Source organism: Bufo gargarizans, chromosome 2 (genome assembly GCF_014858855.1).
Source record: "Bufo gargarizans isolate SCDJY-AF-19 chromosome 2, ASM1485885v1, whole genome shotgun sequence".
Taxonomy (NCBI): Eukaryota; Metazoa; Chordata; class Amphibia; order Anura; family Bufonidae; genus Bufo; species Bufo gargarizans.
In genome coordinates, this window is record NC_058081.1 from 176190778 (window position 1) to 176213568 (window position 22791).

Sequence of the window (22791 nt, forward strand, 5' to 3'; positions counted from 1 at the left end):
AAATAAAATGTCCTTACAAGAGAAAAGTTCAGGCTGATTCAATTTCTGACCATATCTATGGCAGATGAAAGAGCAGAGTTAAACCTAATAGACTTATGAGGAAAGAGCAGGAACCTAAGATATCTAGGACAAGGAGTTGAACATACAGTATAGGAGGTGATTTATCAAACTGGAGTAAAGTAGAACTGGTTTCGCTCCCCATAGCAACCAATCAGATTCCATCTTTAATTTTTAACAACTCCTTTGGAAAATGAAAGGTGGAATCTGATTGGTTGCTATGGGCAGCAAAGCCAGTTCTACTCCAGTTTGATAAAGGACTCCCATAATTCACATATGTAGAATTCCATAAATAGAATTTACAATGTGTTCTAGGCTGTATCTGACAGTGATGGCCTATCCTCAGGATCAGTTATCAGTGTCTGACTCCTGCCAATGAGATGTTTGAAAAAGCACAGCGATCACATTCATCGGTCACAAGGCCTATGTACAGCTCATGGTCATTTTAAGTGAAAGAGCCTGAGCTATAATATCAGTCACAACCACTATACAGCGCACGGCACTGTGCTTGGTAAGCTGTCAAGAGATAGGTAGGCCCACCGGAGCTCTGTGACCACTCAAAATAGATGATCGGCGGGAATGCCTGGTGTTGGACCCATACTGATCAGATATTGATGGCCTATCCTGAGGTCAGGCCAGCAATATTGAACTTCTAGAAAATCCTTTTAAAATTTTCTGGAGCTATGGAACATTCGAGAAACCCAAGTATCTACTGGATGGGAACAATCATATTAAAAGCTTATACTGTAGCACACTGTTATAACAAGGTTTATCAACCTCCTTTCCACACAGAAATGTCAGTTATAGTAAAAAAAAAAAAAAGTTTGATATGTCATAAGTCAACAGATGAACAGTTATTAAAGGGAAAATGTCACATTGAAAAATCAATCTCATCTCTTACAGAGCAGGAGGAGCTGAGCAGATTGGTATATAGTTTTGTGGGAAAAGATCAAGTTTAAAGGGAATCTGTCACCAGTGGTCTCCTTACTAAACTGTTTCACTTGATTAAAACAACGTTTTTCTTTTGTTGATCCGAGGCTCCGTTCCCGAGTTATGATACTTTTTATTAGAAGATTAGGTCTTTGGTACGATGAGGGTGTCACCACCGCTCTTGCTGCACTCACACTCCACTCAGGTCTATGCAGGGGTGCACCTAGCCTTTCTGCGAAACCTGAAACGGTGCCCCCCATACTAATTTCTTAACCTAACTCCTTTGCCACAATGAAAGCACTCATTACCCATGGCCCTTCTGCTGCCCCCTCTTGCCCCTACCTGGTGCTGTCTGAGGCGATCGCCCCATCTGGCCTCATTGGTGGTGCACCCCTGTAGGGAAGGGGTTTATTGAGATAATATCATAGGCACAAAAAGTAACCATGAAGACCCATCGCAAAACTTGGAATGGGGCCCCATTCCACCATAACCACCTTTACCAGCAATATCAGAATATGTAACGTTTAGTGATTATTTTGCTCCCTAATGCACAGAGATAATGCACACAGTGATGTCACAATACAGGAATAATGCTCACAGTGATGTCACAGTACACCGATAATCCACACAGTGATATCACAGTACAGGGATAATGCTCACAGTGATGTCACAGTACACAGATAATGCACACAGTGATGTCACAGTACAGGGATAATGCCCACAGTGATGTCACAGTACACAGATAATGCTCACAGTGATATCACAGTACAGGGATAATGCCCACAGTGATGTCACAGTACACAGATAATTCTCACAGTGATATCACAGTACAGGGATAATGCTCACAGTGATGTCACAGTACAGGGATATGCTCACAGTGATATCACAGTACAGGGATAATGCCCACAGTGATGTCACAGTACACAGATAATGCTCACAGTGATATCACAGTACAGGGATAATGCTCACAGTGATGTCACAACAGTGGAAAATTGCTCACATTGATGTCACAGTAGTGTGGTAATGCGCACAGTGATCATCTACACAGTTACAGCACGAGAATTATACATACATATGCATACATACATATATACATACAAGAATAATGCTCAACATGATACAGCACAGACATAACGCAAACAATAAAAAGGTCACCATGTACCTACGACCTCACAGCAAGAAAAAAAAACAATAATGATATCACATACATGATATTATAGTACAGGAATAATGCAAAAAAGCATTGCCACTGAAAGGGACACACCATCTTCCATAGTCATTACTAATTGCCCTATATGACAATTCAGAAATGGGCCCCCTTACTTGTAGAGCCCCACAGCAGCTGCTATGCCTGCTACCCTGGTAGTTATGCCAATGGATAATATTGTGTTCAATAATTCTAATTCATTACAGGTTAATCATGAAAAAAAGGAACAGGCATAAAACAGAATGATTATCATATAAATGACTTCCCAAGATGTTTCATAAAAATCAAACCAACTACTGGGCAACATGAGGGCCTCTTCGTTTTTGTCTGGCTAGAGATATAAAAAGTTTATAGGGAGTAAATTGACTATTAATTACTTTAACATTCTAATAATCTCAATTATTATTACTATAGGGTGGGATAGGTAGTTTAGCTTCATCTATTCGTACTGACAGTATAGTACACAGTACAGCTGTTCACATCTGTACTGAGGCTTCCACTTATAGCAGAAGCCAACGACGCTGCGCTGGATCTGTTGCGGAATGGACACCGGTGACCGAACCTACCGACGTAAAACGAAATCCATCAGGTTCCACTAATGTGTCCATCCTTTTGATTGGAAAAGTGGCACTGCGATGGAGGCTCTTAGATAGCATGAAGTCACATCGATGCAACTCCAACACCAATGTACAGTTAATGTACAAGAAATTAAGCGTGAAAAACAAACACACCTTTGGGATCAACCTGGTGAAGGGTCATTCACAATTTATTGTTTTACACAAATGTATACTTTAATCAACAACCACACAGAAAAGAAATCCTACTTCATAATAGATGGCAAATGAATGTAGGTAATGATCACTTACCCTGCACTGGCCAGACACGCAGACCGCCGTCCCATTGTGGTCACATGGTGTTCCGTCTATTACCTTTTCAGCTTGCCTTACATAGAACCTGAAGCCCATTGCGCGGCACGTCAGCTCACACTTCAGTGTGTTTCCTAGGAATTGAGATCAGATCCTTTATTACAGAGTACAATCATTATGTGTGAATAAAAATACAAGTGTAACGTTATTAAAATGATTGTTCAGAAGAGACAGTGATGGCAGATTGTTAGGTTCGGCAAGGGTCGGACTGCTCTATATTCTCCAAAGTATATTCTCAAATATTCTCCAAAGTAAGTGGCAGCTGCTCTAGGAAAGCAGTGTGCCGCTTTCTTCTTTTATTGACCCAGCTTGGCATTTTCTGGAGGCAGCATGGGTGACCACAAGGGGACCTTCTTAGGAACCGCATGGGTGACCACAAGGGGACCTTCTTAAGAACAGCATGGGTGACCACAAGGGGACCTTCTTAAGAACCGCATGGGTGACCACAAGGGGACCTTCTTAAGAACAGCATGGGTGACCACAAGGGGACCTTCTTAAGAACCGCATGGGTGACCACAAGGGGACCTTGTTAAGAACCGAAACGGAGTCAACAGTAGACAAAGCAGCCTGAAGCATTCCTTCTACACCTGCCATTATGCTTCAGCAATGTTTCAGACCCTGCTGATAGGACATTTATAGCATACTCTGGCAATATGCCCCAGCTGCATCTCCAGAGACCATATCATATTCCAATAATGCCTTATAAAGTACTCAAGTGTGTGCATTAAAATAATGATCAGATAGGTCACAGTGGAGATTTTCCGAAATCAAATGGAGCAGATGATCATAAAAAATAATCATGTGGCAGGTCTCCATTTCATGGCCTCTATTTGCTCCCAGTGAACGTTTCCATCCAAAGGCTGAAATCCCTTACAGATTTAGTCCTGCTAAACTGCAGAACTTCACTGAAAAACGGGGTATGGTCCAAGATACAGTAAAATTCTCTCTCATGTCCACCAATAGTTGGTATAGGGCTAGAAAAATGTATCAAGTTCTGCCCCACATGTATCATCCAGCCTAAGCCACCATGATAAATGTGATGCAGTCTGAACAGCCTAAGGTTATGTCATTTATGGTATTAGTAAAGCTGTCCCAATGACTGAGATTCTGTATTCTTGTACAGCAAATACTTTCTTCACTGGTGATCTATGACATTAAGCACACACGAGTGCCCTACATATATCTGCACCCAGGAATTCCCATCGGTGCAACTTCCTTTATAATTCAAATACTTCACTAAGGGTCACTTATCTGAAAGCACAAATAATAAGTTCAGATGAGCTAATTTGTGTCTACGCTGATATAATCATGTTGTCCGCCATCATTCAAAATGGGTGCACTCAGCTATGAAAAGACTTGATGACTGATTTATTAGCATGTCAATCATAGCAACTCCAGAGGAACATGAGGAACTGATTATGGTTACATTACGCATTAAACAAGTAGGAAGTGTCTTCTCAGGCCCATGCAATTAAGATGCTCTGATGTATCTCTATTAGGGCTCATGCACACAAACATATTTTTTGTCTGTGTCCGTTCGTTTTTATTTATTTTTTGCCATATGCAGAACCATTCATTTCAATGGGGCAGCATAAAAAACGGAAATGACTCTGTATACATTCCGTATCAGTATGTCTGCAAGCTGATTCCACCCAAAAAATAGAACATGTCCTATTCTTGTCCGTTTTGCGGACAAGGAAAGGCATTATTACAATGGATCCAAAAAAAAGGATGTAACATGGACGTAACACGGATCCGTGTTTTGTGAAACCACTAAAGACATACGTTCGGGTGCAAGAGCCCTTAGGGTGCTTTCACACGCGGCAGATTTCGTTGCAGGAATTTCTGCAAACAGATTTTCAGTTGCAGATTTTTTTGCTGGGTGTAAAAACACCCTAATAGAGATACATAGGAGCTTCTTAGTGGCATGCTCCTGAGAAGACACTTCCTACTTGTTTAATACGTAATGTAACCATAATCAGTTCCTCGTGTTTCTCTGGAGCTCCCTGCAGTGCGCCCCTGTACAGGAAGGAGGTCTCCTGCTCCCTGGTTGTGAAGCTCTCCACTATGATTCGATTGCGGCGCAGCCAGGGAGAAGGAGACACCCTTTGAGAAACCCTGGCGTCTCCTCCTCCCTCTACCGATGCTCAGTATTAACATACTGAGCCTGGAAAACTACATGGGGGCACAGCGGGGCGTAGGAGCGATATTTAAAAAAACAGGCAAGGTGGCAGCATCAGTGGGGGGGGGGGGGGGGGGGTACCCCAAGGTATTTATCTAGTTATCTAGAATTTAAAAAAAAAATCATAAAAAGGTCCTCTTTAAGATGATGGTGGACAACATGATTGTCTTTAGGCTACTTTCACATTAGCGTTTTTCTTTTCCAGCAAAGAATTCCGTCACAGGGGCTCTATACCGGAAAAGAACTGATCAGGCATATCCCCATGCATTCTGAATGCAGAGTAATCCATTCAGGATGCATCAGGATGTCTTCAGTTCAGTCATTTTGACTGATCAGGCAAAAGAGAAAACCGTAGCATGCTACAGTTGTATCTCCGGCGAAAAAAACTGAAGACTTCCCTGAATGCCGGATCTGGCATTTTTTCCATAGGAATGTATTAGTGCTACCGGGATGCCGGATCCGGTATTGCAATGCATTTTTCTGACTGATCAGGCATTTTTCAGACTGTCACTACAAAAATTCATCAAAATTTTGGTGGATTTTTGGTTCACGGAGGTGCGTTTAGGTCATGTCCTATTTTCCAGTGAAGCTACGCCCCTTTCCCATGAAGCCTTGACCCTGGTCAGACGAGGCATGAAATGCTTAGAACAGAAAGTAAAACAGGATGAGTTCACACTTCAGTTATTTGATCACTGATTTCCATCAGTGATTGTGGGCCAAAACCAGGATTGGAGCCTCCAGACTCATAAGGTAAAGATCTGTACCTGTTCTGTTTTTTGACCTGCACTTGGTTTTGACTCACAAAAACTTACGGAAATAACTGACCAAATAACTGAAGTGTGAACTTGGCCTTAGTAAATGTAATGCAAAGAACACACGCCAGTTTTTTGGCACAAAATGAGCTAAACAATGGCACATTTTCAGCAGTAAATCTACCCCAACATGTTATGGCTAGTGCAGGATCTGTGGAATTTAAAGAACACCTAAAAGATAATACCTGTGTCATCCCCTCAGGCCCTTGTATTTTGGAGGATGACTTGTACATTTATTAGGCATCATTTGATGTTCATATAATTTAGTTTTAAATTCATATGTAGGGAGAAGGTGAGTTTTTTTTCTCCCTGGCTGTGACGCTCTCCTCTGTGATTGGACAGCGCTACAGCCAGGTAGAAGGAGACGCCCATTGAGAAACAGAGCAGTCTCCTCCTCATTGTTCCAATGCTAAAATTAGCATACCAGGCGGGAGAATACAACGGGGGCCACAGCGGGCGAATGCAGCGGTGCCCCCAAAAAAATAGTAAGGGCAGTTAGATCCCTGCACTATGCCCTACGTATCCTGATACTTAGTTTATAATGGCTGGACCCATGAAAGGTCCTCTTTGAGCTTGGAAAGTGAAGAACAGCTGAGACTGAACAGCCTTTCAGCAGGGGCCGAGTGTTGGTGAGCGTGTGTACTCACTACCAACAATTTGTACAGCATTAGAAAACTATCGGCCCTGACAACCTTTAGACCAGGGCAGATAGTGGCAGGACTAAGGGAGTTCTCTTAATTTGTCTGACCACAGTGCTTACAACTTTTAAAGGCCTGAAACTAAGTTTGAGAACACAGAATCATTAATCAGCGGAACAATAACATCCAATATATTAATGTACTATGACAATGACATCACTTCTAACTGAATCACATGTAACATCTGCAGGTTTGTTATTTTAGAAGAAAAATTATACAATATGCAAATATCATCACTTCTGAACCTGAACTTCTTGTTTGTTTGTCTTGCCTAACGGCAGGGGCTGGGAAGTAACCATTAAGAAAAGTAAAAGCTGTATAAAAAGGTCACAGAAAGATTACACACAAAGAGCACGGGCCTTAAATGTACAGTATCCCAAAATTCTACAGGTCTATAACTAAAGGACCAGACTAGAGCAAGGTTAATACTTAACTTTATTTACATATGCCTTCGTGGTCAAAAAAAACTATCTTGGCCCAAGTCAAATTAATATATCACTTTTATTCGGTATACATTAAAAACTGGATAATGTGCATAGAACGCAATGTTATTGGTTGTACAGACCATTGGAACAGAAAAGTGGCTAGGATATTAAAAACACAGTCACCCTGCCACTGTTGATCCTACTGGCTTGTAGTACTGGAGGAGATAGGGGGGGGGGGGGAGGGAAATAAACATGCATGATCCCTAACCTCTGAAAAAGAACGGGCAATTGTTTGCCTTACCGCGTCAGCAAGTGTTAACTATGTCTTAATCTAGTAACCTTGCTACTAAGCCTACTGCATGTGTTGTGGTGTACAAACCACCAGGCGACTAGAGATGCTAACTATCTGCTGACAGATGGTGCCGACGTGGACTATACAACACTATCTCCTATAAATGCCCTCCCCCCCCCCTATCTCCTCCAGTACTACGAGCCAGTAGGATCAACATTGGCAGGGTGACTGTGTTTTTAATATCCTAGCCACTTTTCTGTTCCAATGGTCTGTACAACCAATAACATTGCGTTCTATGCACATTATCCAGTTTTTAATGTATACCGAATAAAAGTGATATATTAATTTGACTTGGGCCAAGATAGGTTTTTTTGCCCACGAAGGCATATGTAAATAAAGTTAAAATTCTACAGGTCTAACGCCACAGTTAAGTCACTTTACCACTAGATGTCACTGTTATACTGACGACTGTTTTATAATAACGTTCAGTCTAGAACCAACTTACTAGAGGCGCAAGTGGTTGAGATTTTCAGTAGTGATGAGCGAATCAAAGCTAAACGAGTTGACTTCGATTCTAATTTCAGGAAAAATTTGATACGCCAAGAAGCCAAATTTCTTAGTGCTTCGTTGTAATGAATCTACTTTTCCTGAAATTCCGTTAAAAAAAAAACATACTCATCTCATCCATTTGCTTGGCTAATGACGTCATCACGGCGCTGCGCGAGATTTTGTGTGGTTTCTTCAATCAAGATGGCCGTAGCGGCCTCTCCGCAAGCAAATAGATAAGGTGAGTTGTTGTTTTTTTTTTAACCCTAATTAACCCTTGAAAGACCTTAATTTTAATATCAGATGCCGTGATCAGCGATGAATTCAGCATCTGAGGGGTTCAATGACGGGGGCGGCACGATCTCCATTCCCCATCATTGCACCCGCTACTTACAAAGGAATGTGATTCGTGATAAAGTAATTCGTAAGAAATTGAATTTCTTTGTGAAATTCAGCAAAGCAGCCAATTCAAATTTTTCTTAACTTTACTCACTAATGTCCCACGCGATTTGAATTCTTGTGAATGAAAAGAACAAAAGAGAGACCTTTTAAAATGTTCATATCTGTAGAGATGGCAACATTGATCTAAATATCGAAATGCACAGCAATATTAGAATGATTTGTAAATGAGAATATATATTTTTTATTTTCATACTTAAAGAGGTTTTCTGTGATTTTAATATTGATGACCTAGTATCAGTATCAGATCAGCGGGATCTGACACCTGGCACCCCCACTATCAGCTGGTTACAGGGAAGGCTGCGCTCCGTGCAAGTGCAGACTTCCCTTCTTGGTTTACCTGCTCGCCGTCAACATTGCAGCGGTGAGCCGGTGTAATTACAAGAAGCCGTTCCATTCACTTCTATGGGATGGCATGTTCCTATACACTTATACACATTTGAATAGGTATTAGCCGTCCCATAGAAGTGGTTGGGGTGGCTTCTTGTAATTACACCTGCTCACCGCTGAAATGTCGACGGCGAGCAGGTAAACAATGAAGGGACTTTCAACCAACTGATCGGTCCAATATCGATGACCTATCCTGAGGATAGTTTTATTATTATTATTATTTTTTACAGATTAAAAATTATTCGGTAGAATCGATTTGCTCTGCTCATCTCTAAGGGCTCATTCAGACAGCCGTATGCTGTCCGCAAAAATGTGGATCTGTTTTTTTGCGGATTAGATGCTTTCTCATTCACTTCTATGAAGCCCTTTTCTTCCATTGCATGGCTCAGCAAAAAAATGAAACATGTCCTATACTTGTCAGTGAAAATCAGGACATGGCCCTGTTGAAGTCTATGGATCAGCAAAAAAACAGAATGCAATCCTTTTTTGGCGGACATGCTGAACTGTCCGCAAAAAAACAGATCCTCATTTTTGCGGACAGCATACGGCCATCTGAATGAGCCCTAAAAAACTGTCAGCCTCTGGCTGTTATCAGGGCATGCTTGGAGTTGTAGTTCCACAATAGCTGGAAAGTCACAGGGCAATGATCACTGATCTAAGGTATTATTTTATCCTAGTCATCTAGTGTAAAAGCAGGGGGTCAATACCTTGTGGTCTGGTGATATACTCAGAAAACCCTAGCAATCTGCACAATGTGTACACTGCATTCAGCTTCCCCGATGCCCTGATACTGCGAAACCTTGTCACTGCAGCGAGCCGTTCCTCATATTAGAAAGACTACATACACCTGAAATATAGCAGAGCAGCGGTTAACACTATGCCGCTAATGTGATTTATTGTATGACAGCTCCACTACAGTCCAGAGGACATACTTACCTAAATATAAGGCAAGAAAGGAGATGTGGTGTGGAGCAGACCGTGAACATTTTCAAGCATGAACCTCATTGTCACCCCTGCTTCCTTCCCCATGTCCCTGTACAGAGCCTTGTCAAGTTCCATCTTCCTACTGGCCTGCCTCCCACCCCTTGCCACTTTCCATTCCCCCAGCTCTTTCCTCCATACAAAGAGCTTTGCCACCCAATCATTCTCCCTTCCCGCGAGAGAAGCCCTACCAGCATATTGTCTCTTCCCTTTCCTTCCACAGATGCTCTGCTAGTTTGTATCTCATTCCTTCCCAACCTCCTGCTACTTTCCATTAATAAGGGGTGAGGTCCAGACTTCTGTGGTTTGGGCCTAGCACTGGTTTTGGCTTACAAATACTGACTGTGTAAAAGTAGCCTTAAAGGTGGAATCAGCACTGAATCCACATGCTATGTATGCAGATTTTGCAGCAAATTCACCATGGATTTACAGAGAAACATAGTTGCCGATTTGCAGTGGAAAAATTTGCCACTTGTGGAACCAGCCACGAGTGTCCACTAAGCTCCCAAAATGCACTGCTCTCTGGTAACTGTAAGCTACAGACTGGAGTGAATGTGTTGTGCAGAACTGGAGCTCTCAAAGACCTGGGCCCATTGCCAACTATGTTTGAGGTGAAAAAAGGGGGGATTACTGATACACCATGTTTTCAACTGGAAGAAAAAGAAAGCAGCCTTGCAGTAATCATAGCTTATTTATTTTTTTTCCGAATAATCCAAAGGTCAACTGCCAACTTTTCTCCCATAGGAAAACAATGAAATGGATTTGTGGTGAACAAATGTCGCTGTAGGACCTATTGTTTCTTCCTAAAGCTCCATAGACTTCTTTGAGACTGCTGGAGAAAGACTTCACTATGTGACTTTTGGGTAGTATGCTAAAGTCCCACAGATGTTAAATGGAGCTGCGGGGACGCACACGCCCTTCTAGTTCTTTCACACAAGGGACTCTAGGACGCCTATGGATAAGTGATTAGGTGATAAATGTTGTTAATGGGACAACACCATTAAAGACCCCATGTCAACAAGATCAACCCTATTAAATTAAAAGATGACAGTTATCCTTTAAGACAAACGTATCCCCTATACGCTGGTGTCGGATCAGCGCGACGCGCGAGTCAGACTGCTGGGGGCTCCATCGATCATGAAAATAGGGTCTGGTGCTCCTTGCTTGAATGGAGTAGCAGACACGAATGCATGTCCGCCACTCCATTCAGTCCTACGGCAGCCTGCCAGAGATAGCCGAGCACTTGTATTTGGTTATTTCCAGCAGCGCCATAGAGCTGAATGAAGCGCCACTGCGCATGTGTATCTATTGCTCCATTCAAATGGGGAAGTAGTCTGCCTCGTTCTTGTGATCAGAAAGACACCATCAGACACAAATGATATGATAAATTGTCTTAATGGCAGAGTCCCTTTAAACCAGGCATCCAGCCTTGTAGGGTTGTTCCTGCTGATAAAATTATACCTGTCTTGTGAAAATTGGTCTTAGTGTTCCCGAGAACAAACTTTTATTCTGTATGCAAATGAGGGCTTCAGTGCACTGAGGGGTGTGGCCATTCCGATCCCAATGACAGGTGCTCTTTTACTGTCTGGCTTTGAAGGAGCAATAATCAAGGGGCAGCAGCAGACATCTACATTTTACATGTAGATTGTAAGCCCTCATGGGCAGGGCCCTCTCTCCTTCTGTACCAGTTTGTAACTCGTCTTGTTCATGCTTAGTGCAATTGTCTAAAACAAAATCACAAAAATATAGTGGCAAAAAACACTGTAGCGTGTTTCTCATTGTTCACACCATAGGTAGCTTAGTGGTAGGACCCCTTGCCATGCTGAGTGACCGTAACGTGGTGCATGATGGGCTCCGATATCTTCCTGACAGGAATATATTGTCAAAAGTCTCAGCTTTTAATATCTGCTTGTATGGCTAGCTAGTATAGTCAGTGGCATATCCGTTTGGTGCATTTTCTCTGTGATTTAGTGCAATTGTCTGTATTATGTATGTGTACCTCTTTCCATATGTACAGCGCTATGGAATGAATAGCGCTTTAATAATAATAAATAGTAATAATAATAAATGTACCAATGTTTTAGTCTATATATCGGCACTGACAATAAAATGTATTTGCTAAGAAAAAATTATTACTTTTCCACTGAAATGATACAAACTCTTTGTGCTGACTTTTTCCATTGAGGAGCATTTCATTCACATTATATGACATTACATTTGACTGTAACAGGGATTATACTGTAGCATTATGAGGTACAGAGTAGAGGTCCCTGGTGCCTGAGGGGACCTATAGGTACCATAATACTAGAAAGGAGTATTATACAGAACACATGGTAAGTGGGAAGCCCTGCATTGGGATCCAGGGGCTTACAGTTTGGGAAGTATGTAATGTCATGATACCATGTAATATCATGAGAAATAGGCAGATGCTGCAGAAAAAGCCGTCATGAAGTGACATCATTTACATAAATATTTTTACAACATTTTTGTCTTATGAGCAATCAGTTTTCGGAACAATCTTGGCAGACAATATACCTTCCACTAGTCAATTTGGAATGCTCTAAAGTTTCAGAGTTATATTGTATTGACCCTTGATCTGTCTATTACTAAAACGTAGACTGAGTAGTTGATAGCCCAACAAGACTGAAACATTTTTCTAAGAAAAGAAATAAGAAGCCAGAGAAATATGTCATCATGTATGTTTCCAGTCAGCAGTGACAGTAGACATGATAGCATTCCTAAAATCCATACATTTATAGGATTATGCAGTATAGCAATGAGAGGGTAGAGGCTGAATTATGCGTGTGAAAATACCAGTTTATCTGAGCATACAGTATTTGTCTGGAGAGACGTCTAGAATAAAAAGGACGTCTTCCTGCCTGTACTACTGCTGATAAAATGTAAGGGGGTGTACAGTACATTCTATAAGACACATTTACCTGTTTAGAACCCAAATGTCAAGACCAGGCCTGCTGAAAAAGGGGAGACCTCCTGGGCTCTCAACAGAGTAGTCACCCACAAAACTGGTTGAGTATGCCCAGCACTCTGCATTGAAAATCACATTCTTATTAGCAGTATTTCAGGGGACCCTCAGACCACCATTGTTATGGGGAACTGGTCAGTTTATAAAGATGAGGCTTATGTATAAAGTATTTTTAATTATGTTAAAATGCATTTTTCACTTTACTTTCTGTCAAATGAATATGAGATAAATAAGAAACAAATCACAGCTCATCCACTGTAGATATCATGGGCAAAAATGTGTTGTCCACAGTGAAATAATCGAAATGGAGAAATGCCCTCTGTAGGATGCACAGTTTTGCGTGGGGATCCAGAAGCTGGAAAGCAGAATATGAGACAGGAGGAAATCCAGCATCCAACATTTCAATCACATTCTCCAAGTTAAAAAGGGCAGAAAAAATGGTCTTGCTTATGTATTTCAGGCAGACCTCTAAGTAAGGGTTGTCTATCCGAAGCATGTAAGCAAGGCAATTTTATCCATTTTTTTTTTAAACTTGATGGTAAGAATGTGATTTCAACTTCATCACAATTTTGGATGCAGAATTTTATCCTATCTCATATTTAGGGATGAGCAAATCGAAGTCCACGGAGTGGACTTTAACCTGAAATAGTGTAAAAAAACAAAAAATACTTACCTGATCCATTTGCTCGAGACGGGCCGCCCGCCCCATCTTGCTTGAAGATCTCGGCCGAAATCCCGTGCATGGTGACAGGTGACATCACTACGCTGGTCGGCGTGATGACATCATGTCGGGTCGTACAAGATTTCGCGCCAGACCTTCAAGCAAGATGGCGGCGGCTGGCCCGTCACGAGCAAATCGATCAGGTTTAGTTTTAAATTTTACTTACTTTTATGTATATCAGATGCCGCGATCATGTATGCAATCGCCACTCCCTGTCATTGCACCCACTACTTACAAATAGTGTTGATCGCGAATATTCTAATCGCTAATTTTTTATCGCGAATATCGGCACTTCGAGAATTTGCGAAGATCTAGAATATAGTTCTATATATTTGTAATCACGAATATTCTAGATTTTGTTTTCATCAGTAACCTCCCTTCTTGCTTGTGGGCCAATGAGAAGGCTGCAATATCTTTGTCAGAGCATAGCAACATCCCTAGCAACCAATAGGAAAGTTGCCTAACCCTTACTATATAAGAACCTCCCCAGCAGCCATTTTCTGCAGGTTTTTTTTGCAGTTCGGAGAGAGAGAGAGAGCAGTGCCATTGCTGTGCTCTGTGCTTTCATCTGGATCCTATTCCTTATCCAATTACATTAGATAGTTAGCTCATATATATAATACAGATAGTTAGTGGGAGATAATCAGTATAGGTTAGATAGTGATATAGTGTAGCTGATAGGTTCCAGTGCAGGGTGTTAGATAGTGTGATAGGAATTACTGTTTTTCTGCTGTCCATACATACATGCTACAGACATAGTGCTGTGATGTCACAACAATACACCAATCAGTAATATCTACTCAGACCTGATAAAATGTGAAGTTGCATGTATTGCACAAAAAATATGTGCATCATTAGTGACAATTTGCACGATCGCGAAAATAATGACTGGAGATCACGAATTCTCAAATTCGCTAATTTATTGCAAATATTATGCAAAAAATGTGTGAAATATTGCGAAAAGGAAAATTGCCTATGCCGCTCATCAGTACTTACAAAGAAATGCAAAGTAATTTGTCACAAAGCGGATTTTTGGATAAAATTCGGCGAAGCAGTCGAACTGAATTTTACAAAACTTCGCTCATCTCTGCTCATATTCTAAATCAATATGAGACTGCATTGTAAATTGCTATAATTCCCACCCATGAGTTCCCTACAATCATCATGATCCATTCTGAATTTCTGTGATTAACCATGAGATGACTTAAAAAAAAATAGCATTAAGCCTAAAAAGCTAAATATAGTGCAAAATCAGTATTTTAACTTTTATTTCAATAAATGCAAATGTATTAGAAATACTACATATTCAATTCCAAATCAAAACAAATATAAAATGTATCCAGTTTGTGTTAATCCATTACAGAAAGTGAATAAAAAGGAATAAAAGACTGTTAAAAAAATTGCATTGCCAGCCTTTTTCTGTAAAAAATAAAAAAGAATGTAAAAATAAGTTTGTAATTTCACATTACTTTGAAATACTGAATTAATATTTAATGGTATAACCACTGTTTATGAGAACTGCTTGACATCTGTGTTTCATGGAGTCGACCAACTTCAACATAAACCACATTTTTTATGTCACCCCACAAGTTTTTGGGGGGATTGAGGTCAGGGGATTGGGCTTGCCACTCCAATTCCTCAATCCTGTTTGTCTGTAACAGAGAATCTATTGCATTGCTAGGGTCTCAAAAGATCCGGGGCCCAAGCCCCAGTGCATATGGCTGATGATAGAAGTAGTCCTGGCATTTTATAGACAGGCCTACTTACTGTGTGGTGAATGTGAAATACATTTGTGTGCCAAAATCTACCCCCCACCCCATCCCTGTGCTAAAGGCATATTTGGATGGACATTACTTTCAGCACATTACTTTCATAGCTATTATATGCAATGATGTCTCTAATGCAGATGCTCTTTTTCCTCATCTTCTCTATTGGCAGCAGACCGCCTTGATGACTTCTTTCTTTCTTTCATCTCTGCAGAGCTTGCCACACAGACATCTTTTCCATCACCCTCCTCTTGGTGCCCTAACAGTGTTATCCAGTGACCCAATACTTTGCCCACTGTGCTCCCCAATGACCCCAAATACTGTAAACTCACAAATCAACTCGATTAAATCCTACTCAAAATGTGACTACATACATTTTAGTAATATGCTTTATTTTTATTTTTTTTACTTAGCGAAATAGGCAACTGAAGTTCAGGAGCACATTGCACTCCTGTACAATGCTGTGTATGGGAGTACATATTCATTGTAGCCACACTGAGCGCTGTACAGGCAGACGCTCCATTGCACATTGTGGCTCCAATCTGTACTAGCGCTGCCCTCCTAAAGCCTGGCATAGATGGGCGGGCCCTGCGCTCACTCCGCTCAACTAATAGCCTGTACCGATGCACTATTTTTATAAATGCAGTTGCACTGAAGCAGGGCATGGATGTACAAAGCGGGTATCTTAGAATTTCTCACTAGACAGCTGTATGCTGTTTTTAATATTATTGTATAAAACCAAATTTGATTTCTTTTTCATGAATCTGCAAATAAACCTCATCTTTTGTTTACAGCCACAAAAAGTGCATTTTGCGGGTACACCAACAATTTCCACATTAACAGCCTACAGTAGACTATAAGACTCCGTTGAGTTTTACCACAAATGAACATTTACAACCATTCCTGGCACAACATTGCAATAAAGCAAATAATAACAGATCCCGGAAACTGATCTTATTTACTTATCAGTTATTAGCTGTCCCTCTGTTCGGGATACTTGATACAGTCTTGGCACAACTGTACTGCAGTTTCATTTGATATTTTAAGTTAGAGATAATGCGTCTTGCTCCAGCTTGAAGGAGATCTGTAAAGTATTATATTGCTGTGCTCTGCAGCCTTTAGTAACAATGTAAAAGTGAAATGATTGTTCTGGTGTGTATTAGCCATGGTTCTACATCAATGCCAGTCATTTCACGCCTGCTGAAAAAGAGAACCATGGACCGTTTCCGTATACAACCATACATTATTTTTTATTGCCTTCAAAAGAGGCCGTTTTACATTTAAATTTTTTTTCCATTTGTAATCTAAACAAATTAATACTTTTACTTCATCTAACAGTTCCCTGAAGGACATTCATCGAAGTCCTTCTTTCACTTTTCCAGCAGTTAAATAGTAATGGAATTGACATCATATTTCACTGCTTACTTTCTAAGGAACGGCAGAAGGAATAAAATGCACCTTTAAAGTTTAGAAAAGTCATAAACTGGGTAACACTTCTAAACAACAAAAGAATGAAGAACTTTTCTTGAATTTGGAAAAAGACTCCAATTTCTCATAGAACAAATTCAATACAATATCGCAGCATGCTAGAAAAATACTTGACAGTCTGCAATACACGTCACAACCACTGGGTGGATGTAGAGAGACACATAGGATAAGCATCTCATCAAGATTTGTGAAATCATATTTTTTTTGGGGGGGTCGTGGCGTGGGATAAAAAATAAATGGTAATCTCACAATACACATATCCGCATATGTTGAGACATGAGCAAAGGTAAGGAAGGGCACATCTGTATATATGTGTATATGATACAGAATATATGGCTATACACCGACAAGAAAATGTAAGATATTTATTACTTAAATATGACCTATTTTATTATACTATTTATCTAGCTATCTTAGTAGCTGTTAAAATTTGATTTATGAACCAGGATTATCAGTAAGAAAAGCACTTTGGCGGAGAAAGCACCGGTCTTGACATCCCTGTGCTACCAGAGGATGCGCATAATTTAGGTCAAGGTGCACACAGGCGCTCCTGCTGTCCATGTGTCTAAACAGAAATCTACGGCAGCTCAAAGAAGCTGTAGATTTCTGGTTCCATTTGTCCCAGAAAACTGACGTAAATGAAGTTAAATTGCTTAGGGTGGCTGGCCATGCCCCCTTCCCACCCTTGCCAAACCCCGTTAGGAAACGTGGTGAGGGTGGCAAAAAATCTGAGAGATGCAACAATTCTTTGAAAAATTGTTAAAACGTCGCAAAAAATAGTTTTAGATTTTTTAACGACACATTTCATGTACAAGGGGGATGATAAATCTCCCCCTTTAAGTTCAAATGGAACAGTGTTTAATCCTCCATTGATTACCTGAGCTGAATGCAGGAAGAACAGGACAATATTGCTTTGAACAAGTCCAGCTTGGGTTGCGTGGCTGCAGAGGTCCTCACAGCTTTTTCTCAAAGTACAATTCAGCTACAGCCGCATTCTTGGTCTTGTTTTAAAAAAATCACTGAGCTTTCAACAAACTTTACACAATCAATAGTACAATAGTCCCTGCTCACTCTTACCCCCTACCCTCTCCATAGACATGCACTGACATGTGTAATATCATCCTCCTGAAGAGATGATCCATCCTGGATGGGAATACAGCATTTTTCAAAGTGGAAAGCAATTAGCAGGAGGAGAGGGAGTGGTAAACAGCTGATAAAAGAAGAACTAGACATTTCTCACTGAAGAGACATATTACAAAGTTTCTTCTGGTCGCTTGTACTATTGATTTATGAAAAGCTGCGAGAAAAGTTAGTGACTATTTAAAGCCAAGAATACAGCTCTAATTCTGATCTACCCTAAATTAGAGCAGGTTGACATAAGAGATGGCAGGATGAGCAGGCAGAGTGGATGGTAAGGAGTAAGCTCCCAAACCTTCCTCCTGTCCCTGTATGACTGCAGATCATTTCTGGAAAAAGGATGACATTAACCCTTCAGGTTTTAGTTTATCACATATGATCTTTTTTTCAGAAAAGGAGTGAAAAATTTGCACTTATTCATCTAATCACACCTCTATGTCTAACCATAGCAACTGGTTTTACAAAAAACTAAGTTTTAAAAAAATCTTCTCTTTCACATACAATGTTTTATGATTGAAAACTAAAAAGTTACACCGTATCTATTATGAACCATACTGTTAACTTAAAGGGTTTTTCAAGGCTTTTAATATTGATAATCTAACCTCAGAATATGTAATCAATATCAGATAAGCAAGGGTGCCAGGTCTCAGATGAAGAGAAGGCACGCGCCTTGTGCACATGCCGTCTCCTGTCTCTCTTCCTGTTCGCTGTCTACATAGCAGCGGCGAGCATGAAGAGAGACAGCTAATTGGCGTGGGTGCTGGGTGACGGACCCCCGCCAAACTAATAGGTCATCGATATTAAAAGCCTGGAAAAAACCTTCAATACATCATTTATTAGTCACAGTAAACACAAAATATATTTTTGTAAAAATACATTATATGTACGCCAAAATGGTTCCTATTAAAACTACAAATCATCAAGGTCAATATTCAACTACATTGAATGGGGAAGTTACTGTAGTTATATTATTGAGGGGTTAAATACACTTAAAGGGGTTGTCTTACCTCAGTAAGTGGCATTTATCATGTAGAAAAAGGTAATACAAATCACTTACTAATGTATTGTGATTGTCCATATTGCTTCCTTCACTGGCTTGATTCAGTTTTCCATCACATTATACACTGCTCCTTTCCATGGTTACAGACCACCATGCAATCCATCAGTGGTGGTCGTGCTTGCGCACTATAGGAAAAAGCAGTAGCCTATGTGAGCTCCCATGGTCCCAGCCACCAGAGAGGTTGATGCTTTTCCCTATAGTGTGCAAGCACGACCCCCTGCTGATGGATTACAGGGTGGTTGTAACCATGGAAACAAGCAGTGCATAATGTGATGGAAAAATGATTCCAGCCAGCAAAGGAAGCAATATGGATAATAACAATACATTAGTAAGTGCCTTGTATTAACTTTCTCTACATGATAAATGCCACTTTCTGAAGTGAGACAACCCCTTTAAGTCACTTGAGTTCTGCCCCAACTATATTTTAGACATAAATTCATATGTACAATAAAAAAAGTGACATTTCTGGGACAGTTTTTCCAACTTCAATGTGACTTGTTAAAATAAAAAGTGGTACATAAAATTAAGGGAGCGATACCAGCCAAATGTATGCCAAAAGGACCCTGTGGCTCATGTGTCTGTACATAGATGTATAGATGTATTGTCTCAGAATAAAACAGACTATGGGTATGTTGAGCTGACCGCAGGGTTACTACCAGGAAAAAGCCTGTGAAGTATTTCTACATACAAATGAGTTACCGTATGTGACAGGATTCTTTTGATGTGACATTTTTTTTTATACAAGTGCCAGAAAATGAATCTTTTCTAAATTGCTAGGAAATACTGTGTTAACTCCAGCCAGCACTGTCAAGCTGTCTATTGTAAGAACAATGGCAGAAAAATGTGTAGCTGAGTCGAGGTGGACATTTGGTGAACCTCGACTGAAACTGCCCACAATTACATCAAAGTATAGTCGGTGGGACAGAGCAAGAATAGGAATTGTGCCAGCCAATGCCAGGTCAGACCAGTAAATACAGGTCCTTCTAAAAAAATTAGCATATTGTGATAAAGTTCATTATTTTCTGTAATGTACTGATAAACATTAGACTTTCATATATTTTAGATTCATTACACACCAACTGAAGTAGTTCAAGCCTTTTATTGTTTTAACCCCTTAAGGACACAGCCCTATTTCACCTTAAGGACCAGGCCATTTTTTGCAAATCTGACCACTGTCACTTTAAGTGCTGATAACTTTAAAACGCTTTGACTTACCCAGGCCGTTCTGAGATTGTTTTTTCGTCACATATTGTACTTCATGACACTGATAAAATTGGGTCAAAAAAGTTAATTTTTTTGCATAAAAAAATACCATATTTACCAAAAATTTTGAAATATTTGCAAATTTCAAAGTTTCAGTTTCTCTACTTCTGTAATACATAGTAATACCCCCAAAATTGTGATGACTTTACATTCCCCATATGTCTACTTCATGTTTGTAGCATTTTGGGAATGATATTTTATTTTTTGGGGATGTTACAAGGCTTAGAAGTTTAGAAGCAAATTTTGAAATTTTCAGAAATCTTCAAAATCCAGTTCAGGTTTGAAGTCACTTTGTGAGGCTTACATAATAGAAACCACCCAAAAATGACCCCATTCTAGAAACTACACCCCTCAAGGTATTCAAAACTGTTTCTACAAACTTTGTTAACCCTTTAGGTCTTCCACAACACTTCATGGCAAATGGACATACATTTTTAGAATTTAGATTTTTTGGAAAATTTTCCAATATAATCAATTTTTTCCAGGAAAAAAACAAGGGTTAACTGCCAAACAAAACTCAAAATGGGTTGCCCTGATTCTGTAGTTTGCAGAAACACCCCATATGTGGTCGTAAACTACTGTTTGGCCAAACGGGAGCACGTAGAAAGAGGGGAACGCCATATGGGTTTTGGAAGGCAGATTTTGCAGGACTGGTTTTGTTTATACCATGTCCCATTTGAAGCCCCCTGTTGCACCCCTAGAATAGAAATTTCAAAAAAGTGACTCCATCTAAGAAAGTACACCCCTCAAGGTATTCAAAACTGGGTTTACAAACTTTGTTAACCCTTTAGTTGTTCCACAAGAGTTATTGGCAGATGGAGAAACAATTTAGAAATTTCTATTTTTTGGAAAATTTTCCAATATAATCAATTTTTTCCAGGAGTAAAACAAGGGTTAACTGCCAAACAAAACTCAAAATGGGTTGCCCTGATTCTGTAGTTTGCAAAAATACCCCATATGTGGTCGTAAACTACTGTTTGGCCGAACGGGAGGACATAGAAGGAGGGGAACACCATATGGGTTTTGGAAGGCAGATTTGGCAGGACTGGTTTTGTTTATACCATGTCCCATTTGAAGCCCCCTGTTGTACCCCTAGAATAAAAATTTCAAAAAAGTGACTCCATCTAAGAAAGTACACCCCTCAAGGTATTCAAAACTGGGTTTACAAACTTTGTTAACCCTTTAGGTGTTCCACAAGAGTTAATGGCAGATGGAGAAACAATTTAGAAATTTCTATTTTTTGGAAAATTTTCTATTTTAACCCATTTTTTCCAGCAATAAAGTAAGGGTTAACAGCCAAACAAAACTCAATATGGGTTGCCCTGATTCTGTAGTTTGCAAAAACACCCCATATGTGGTCGTAAACTACTGTTTGGCCAAACGGGAGCACGTAGAAAGAGGGGAACGCCATATGGGTTTTGGAAGGCAGATTTTGCAGGACTGGTTTTGTTTATACCATGTCCCATTTGAAGCCCCCTGTTGCACCCCTAGAATAGAAATTTCAAAAAAGTGACTCCATCTAAGAAAGTACACCCCTCACTTCAAGGTATTCAAAACTGGGTTTACAAACTTTGTTAACCCTTTAGGTGTTCCACAAGAGTTATTGGCAGATGGAGAAACAATTTAGAAATTTCTATTTTTTGGAAGATTTTCCAATATAATCAATTTTTTCCAGGAGTAAAACAAGGGTTAACTGCCAAACAAAACTCAAAATGGGTTGCCCTGATTCTGTAGTTTGCAAAAACACCCCATATGTGGTCGTAAACTACTGTTTGGCCGAACGGGAGGACATAGAAGGAGGGGAACACCATATGGGTTTTGGAAGGCAGATTTGGCAGGACTGGTTTTGTTTATACCATGTCCCATTTGAAGCCCCCTATTGTACCCCTAGAATAAAAATCTCAAAAAAGTGACTCCATCTAAGAAAGTACACCCCTCAAGGTATTCAAAACTGGGTTTACAAACTTTGTTAACCCTTTAGGTGTTCCACAAGAGTTAATGGCAGATGGAGAAACAATTTAGAAATTTCTATTTTTTGGAAAATTTTCCATTTTAACCCTTACTTTATTACTGAAAAAAATTGGTTAACAGCCAAACAAAACTCAAAATGGGTTGCCCTGATTCTGTAGTTTGCAGAAACACCCCAAATGTGGTCGTAAACTACTATTTGGCTAAACGGCAGGACATAGAAGAAGGGGAACGCCATACGGTTTTTGGAAGGCAGATTTTGCTGGACTGGTTTATTTACACCATGTACCCTTTCAAGCCCCCTGATGCACCCCTAGAGTAGAAACTCCATAAAAGTGACCCCATCTAGGAAACTATGGGATAAGGTGGTTGTTGTTTTGGTACTATTTTAGGGGTAAATATGATTTTTGGTTGCTCTATATTACACTTTTTTGAGGCAAGGTAACAAAAAAATAAAATTCTAACATTTTTCTACATTTGCTATTTAGTTTTGTGGAACA

At 40.1% G+C, this 22791-nt stretch overlaps 1 protein-coding gene across 1 annotated transcript in view; it reads right to left on the bottom strand.

Moving 5' to 3' along the window:
- The window catches only part of THSD4 (thrombospondin type 1 domain containing 4), a 720353-nt gene that overhangs the window by 350714 nt on the left and 346848 nt on the right, over nucleotides 1-22791 (bottom strand). Inside the window, exon 7 of the mRNA XM_044279718.1 lies at nucleotides 3061-3194. Coding sequence (XP_044135653.1) covers nucleotides 3061-3194 — 134 coding nt within the window. The remainder of the gene's footprint in view (nucleotides 1-3060; nucleotides 3195-22791) is intronic.